This window comes from Pollicipes pollicipes, unplaced genomic scaffold (assembly GCF_011947565.3).
Source record: "Pollicipes pollicipes isolate AB1234 unplaced genomic scaffold, Ppol_2.1 Scaffold_3447;HRSCAF=4054_pilon_pilon_pilon, whole genome shotgun sequence".
Classification (NCBI taxonomy): Eukaryota; Metazoa; Arthropoda; class Thecostraca; order Pollicipedomorpha; family Pollicipedidae; genus Pollicipes; species Pollicipes pollicipes.
Window position 1 is genome coordinate 43,064,106 of NW_023596297.1, and position 5,384 is coordinate 43,069,489.

The 5,384-nt window shown below is 50.6% G+C and overlaps 1 protein-coding gene across 1 annotated transcript; it reads left to right on the top strand.

Moving 5' to 3' along the window:
* Window positions 1-704: 704 nt before the first annotated feature.
* Window positions 705-4,837, top strand: LOC119091971 (cell wall protein IFF6). Its single transcript, XM_037214912.1, has 2 exons — window positions 705-736; window positions 2,680-4,837. The coding sequence occupies exon 2, from the start codon at window positions 3,086-3,088 to the stop codon at window positions 4,142-4,144; it is 1,059 nt and encodes a 352-aa protein (XP_037070807.1). The 5' UTR covers window positions 705-736; window positions 2,680-3,085; the 3' UTR covers window positions 4,145-4,837.
* Window positions 4,838-5,384: the final 547 nt, after the last annotated feature.

Genomic DNA, 5,384 nt, shown 5'->3' on the forward strand with positions numbered 1-5,384 from the left:
TGTCTCGTCCCCCCGGCCGGGCACAGTTGTCTGAGCCCCCTGGCCGGGCACAGTTGTCTCAGCCCCCTGGCCGGGCATAGTTGTCTCAGCCCCCTGGCCGGGCACAGTTGTCTCAGCCCCCCGGCCGGACACAGTTGTCTGAGCCCCCTGGCCGGGCACAGTTGCCTGAGCCCCCTGGCCGGGCACAGTTGTCTCAGCCCCCTGGCCGGGCACAGTTGTCTCAGGCCCCTGGCCGGGCACAGTTGTCTCAGCCCCCTGGCCGGGCACAGTTGTCTCAGCCCCCCGGCCGGACACAGTTGTCTGAGCCCCCTGGCCGGGCACAGTTGTCTCAGCCCCCTGACCGGGCACAGTTGTCTCAGCCCCCTGGCCGGGCACAGTTGTCTCAGCCCCCGGCCGGGCTCGGGTTAACGCTTTATTGTGCCTTAGCTGGGCTTTTGTGGGAGTCATGCTGGACGTGGTGAGTTACCAGTCCTATAGCTCTATACTAGCGAATTGCATGTGTGCCACCAGGAAAAAGAACAGAAGTTAAAAATGTGAAGACAATGCCGCTGCCTGACGTGACATTACTGGCCATTACCCGGACTTTGGTAGGGGTCCATCCTTGTATGGGTACTAGGGCTGATTGCGGACGGCTGGTCACTATTGGCTCGGCACGCTATTAACATGAAGGTATAAATACAACGCTCGTGGAGGCCCTTCGCAGTGAAGCCGGGAACATCACACCATGAGGGTCTTGGTAAGCACAATGGAAGTCCGTATTCGTATTGCACACGTCAATTTAAATGCATTTTTTCGGTCTTTACGATGTGCATGATGCAAAAAAAAATTCACGGCATAACGTATGTTTTTGCGGTGTTAGCACCCCCTTGCATGTTTGTATAGGTTTTGCATTAGGTTTGAAATAGGCAAAACGATGCTTGGAATAAAGGGGATTGTCAACTGCAATTTTATAACATCTCTTAGTGCATACTTTGCCGCCTGTGTGATTGGTACTGATGCACATTCATAGGCGTTTGGGACAATTACATAGGGATGACTAATTATGTTAGGAACGGTCATTTAAAAGGTCCGGCAGTTGTATTGAGGACAGTTTCATGTGATTTAGAAAGAACCATAACCCATGCTTGCTACCCATGATGCCATTGAAACCAAAGGTATCCCTGCGCTAGCTTTGGCTCGAGGATGACGCAAAGTTTATTTGAAACATGACTAAATGTTTGCTATATATCTAGCAATCTGAAGGAGCTCAAAATTTAGGCAGAAATCTCACCGTTCCGTGAACACGATCCAAAGAGTACGTGAAGAACAAAGCCTTCGGCTTCTTGATCTCTTGGGTATGCGTAGTACGTGTGCCAATTTATTTTACTTCATGAGTGCTTTGCACCCCCCCCCCCCCCATGTTGTCATGCTTTCCAATGTTCGTGTGGGCTCATATATTTGTGCTTGACCGTTATAAGAATCGAGGAAATAGTTTAATCATAGTAACGCGCAAAACACACCCTCTTTGACAGCAGAGATTTTTGGGCACGTCGGCTACGGCGGACAATTATCTTCATAGTGCATTATTGGATGGTCATGTCTACTTTGCTGCAAAATAAATTGCTGCCGACACATTGATACAAAGAAAAAAAACAAACTAAAGTTCATCAAAAACGGCCTAAATTTGCTCAGAAACACCATTTGGGAGCGACAGGCTTTAAGCCCTCGCCCTCCATCTACTCCCCAACAATTCGTGCAAACCAATGCTACCGATGTGATATCAAGGCGAAGCAGTAATAGTTATCGTGTCCTATCGGGCTGTATACTTGGACAAGTTGCAGATATTTGGCCCGAGCAAGTGTTCCAATATGAGTCAAAGTAGTGAAAACAACGTTTTTAAACTTTTTGGCCCATATTACCGCCATGGAATTGGCATGGGGAAGAAAGGAAAAATAATAACGTTGCAAGGCGGCCACACAAAGCGGGACCCTGTAATATGGTAGTCATATCACCAAAGCAGTTGCGGTGTTTTTACTGCCTGACGTTAAACGATGGCAATCAGAGGCAATGCTATGTTTCTAGGCACGGGAGGCGTTGTGTTCCGTACGCTACGGACACAAATTGGGAGACTAAAGCCGAAATGATCCCAGCGGTGCACACCATGTGGTGTGTATGCTTCGTGGCCAGGCGTCCGGATCGCGCAGACTGGGCGGGCGCGCAAATAACGCATGACGATGTGCGCGCCAACGTGCGGTCCCTATAAGTCAACGACCGTCAACTGGTGCCAAAACGCAGCTGCCGGTCGGGTGCCCATCTGGGTCCCTACAACCTTGATGGTGCAAGGAATCCTTCACAACACCCTGAATTATTCCACAACCAAGAGGTGTCTATTTGTTTATGATCACTCTTATTATTTTTAACAATGTTGTTCACGGACGATCCATTCACAGGCAGATATTCTCGCATCACTGTTCGCCGGCGAAGATTCGTCTCCCCACTGATTGAGCCAGACAACGTCCAAGTGCCAAATCTTTGCTGAGAACTATGACAACATGTGTTAGCTGTGTATTAAAATAAAAACGAAATCAAAACGCCATGATAAATTATTTTACATGCACATATAAAACATAACTGCCACTAGCACAGTGCTGCCTCTTGCTGTATTTGTCCATGCGCTAACCAAGTACAATTGTTCGTCAGGTGCTCCTGTGCGTCCTCGCTGTGGTCCAGTCCCGGCCATGGGCCGGCAGCAAACATCCGTTGGGTGGCAAGAAATTCTCGGGACCTGGGCTGCTTCCACCACCTGGGGTTAGGCCTGGCTTCAATCGGTTTGGTCCACCACCACCACCGCATGTGGTGGTGGTGGTGCCACCAGCGTCAGGCAGCACAAATGCAGGTGAAGGAAAAGAAGAAGGTGGGGGCAAAGGGGGAGGAGGAAAGCCCAAGGCCGCTCCAGCCGCGGCTGAAACCCCCAAAGCTGCCCCAGAGGCACCTAAGGCTGAAGCCGGTGGCTCGAAAGGCTCGAAACCCGTAAGTGGCGCTTCGGGAGGCGAAGGCGCTGGTGAAGATAAAGCCGTGGCCGCGTCTTCAGGTGGTTCTGGCGGGGATGAAGGTGGCTCGGAAGGAGAAGGCGGTGGTGGTGATGAAGCTGGAGCCGGCGGTTCGGGATCTTCGGCTAGCGGTGGTAAAGCCGTGTCCAAGTCAGCTGGCGGTGGTGCAGCCATGTCTAAGCCAACCGGTGGTGCTGATGGTGGTGATTCAGATAGTGATTCAGATAGCAGTGATTCGGATGGTAGTGATTCGGATGGTAGTGATTCAGATGGTAGTGATTCAGAAGATTCAAGTGGTGATGACGATGGAAGTGATGGCAGCAGTGGCGAAGATGACGGTTCTGACAGCAGTGACGGTGATGACGGAAGTAGTAGTGGCAGCGACAAAGGCTCTGGTGGCGATGATGACAGTGATGGCAGCGACAGCAGCGACGACAGTGCTAGCAACGGGAACGACGAAGACGATGGTGGTGACGATAGTGACAGTAGCGGTTCCGACAGCAATAGTAGCGGTAGCGACGAAGACGGTAACGGCGACAGCAACAGTGATAGCAGCGGCAGCCACGAAGGCGATGGTGGTGACGGTGACAGCGGTAGTAGCGGAAGCAGCGGCGAAGACGGTGATGGCAGTGACGACAGCGCTAGCAGTGGGAGTGACCAAGATGATGGCAACGGCGACAGTGATAGTAGCGGCAGCGACGACAATAGCAGCGGTAGCGACGCAGACGATGATGGAGATAGCGACAGTGATAGCAGCGGTAGCAACGAAGGCGGTGGTGGCGATGGCGACAGCGGTAGTAGGCGGAAGCAGCGACGAAGACGGTGATGATAGCGGCAGTGGAGATGATGATAGCGGCAGCGGCAGTGGTGATGCTGATGGTGGCGATGATGGAGAAAGTGGGGATGACGATGGAGATGGTGACAGCGGTGATGGCAGTAGCAGCGACGGAGATGACAGTGGCAGTAACAGTGGCGATGATGGTAATGGAAGTGGTGATGATGGCAACGACAGTAGCGGCGACGACGACGGAGAGGATAGTGGCAGTGATGAAAAGGGCGGCGATGGAGGAAGTCCCAGTGCTTCTGGTGACTACATTGTTTCCTGCGGCCGGTGATCAAAATCAACTGCAGCTATTCAAATTGACTGAAGGGATTCGATTAATCGCGCCATTCAGTGGAAACTACTCCAATGGTGGACATACGTGGGTATTGACAGCCAATGCCGAATATTTTAGAGCATTGTGAGTTTGTAGTCTTTATTCAACCTTTGATGCGTCGACACGTAATTTTCCCTCGTCATGGTTTCCATAGTGACCCGGTCAAGGCGCGCTCACGTTTGTGCCGTGCCATTAAGTGGCTTCAAGATCTGTGCAATCGATACCTATGCCAACCGTGTGTTGGAGCCGCATGGTTGTCAGAAAGACGTGCTCCCCTGAAATCAAGCGTTCTCGCACGCATTATTACGGATTATTTGAACTTCTAAGATGATCCACACGACTTGTCAGTCACATCGCTTGGATGTCGCATTGTGCCTCCAGGTGCAACGTAGAACTGAAGACGACCAATAGTGGTTCATATAGAAGGGGCAGCCTGTGCACAATGCAACGCAACATTAAGTCAACGGCTGGCCACAAGCTGAGAAAATCATGGACCACCATGCTGCGACATTCTTGTTATGTTGATGCTAAATGATTCGCCGAAGATGATAATTACCGGAATGTTTGGAGAATGTGCGTGGTATGATCCACCAAATATATTATCGTCGCCTATCGTGCAATGTATTAATGGACGGTATTACAAGCCAAGACATACTGGGGCTGCCGGACGGCTTCAGCATAAGTGAATTGTCGCATACTTATCGTTGCACATCAGCAGTGACAGGATGCTCGCTCTCATCCTCAAAGTCGCTCTATTGCATATTTCTGCTTGATGGATAAAATCACAAGCTGATGACTTGTTTATGATCAGTAGCATACAGGTAAAGAGCACACGGGCTGGGGGGTGGCGGCTTGGTGGCAGTCAACGATGGCTAGCTGATTGTACTCTCAGGTAGAGCTGGTAATATCTGTCTGAGTGGGGCTGGAAATGTCTGTCAAGCAGCGATTCTTTAAACAAAATGCTTGGATACAACCGTGATTTCTGAGGCTATGAAACTGCGGACGGTCGTTTAAATGAAATGTTCCACATTTTAAAATATTGCAACAAGCATCAAATATGATGAAATAAACTCGCATACAACTATTGGCATAGTTTCAAGTTGAACAGGCCGCTCAAGGTCTAAATAACCTTCAAATAGTCCTCCCGAAGTAGTCTGCGCATCTCCGCGGTCGTGAAGCTCAGAAACTAGAGAGGTTT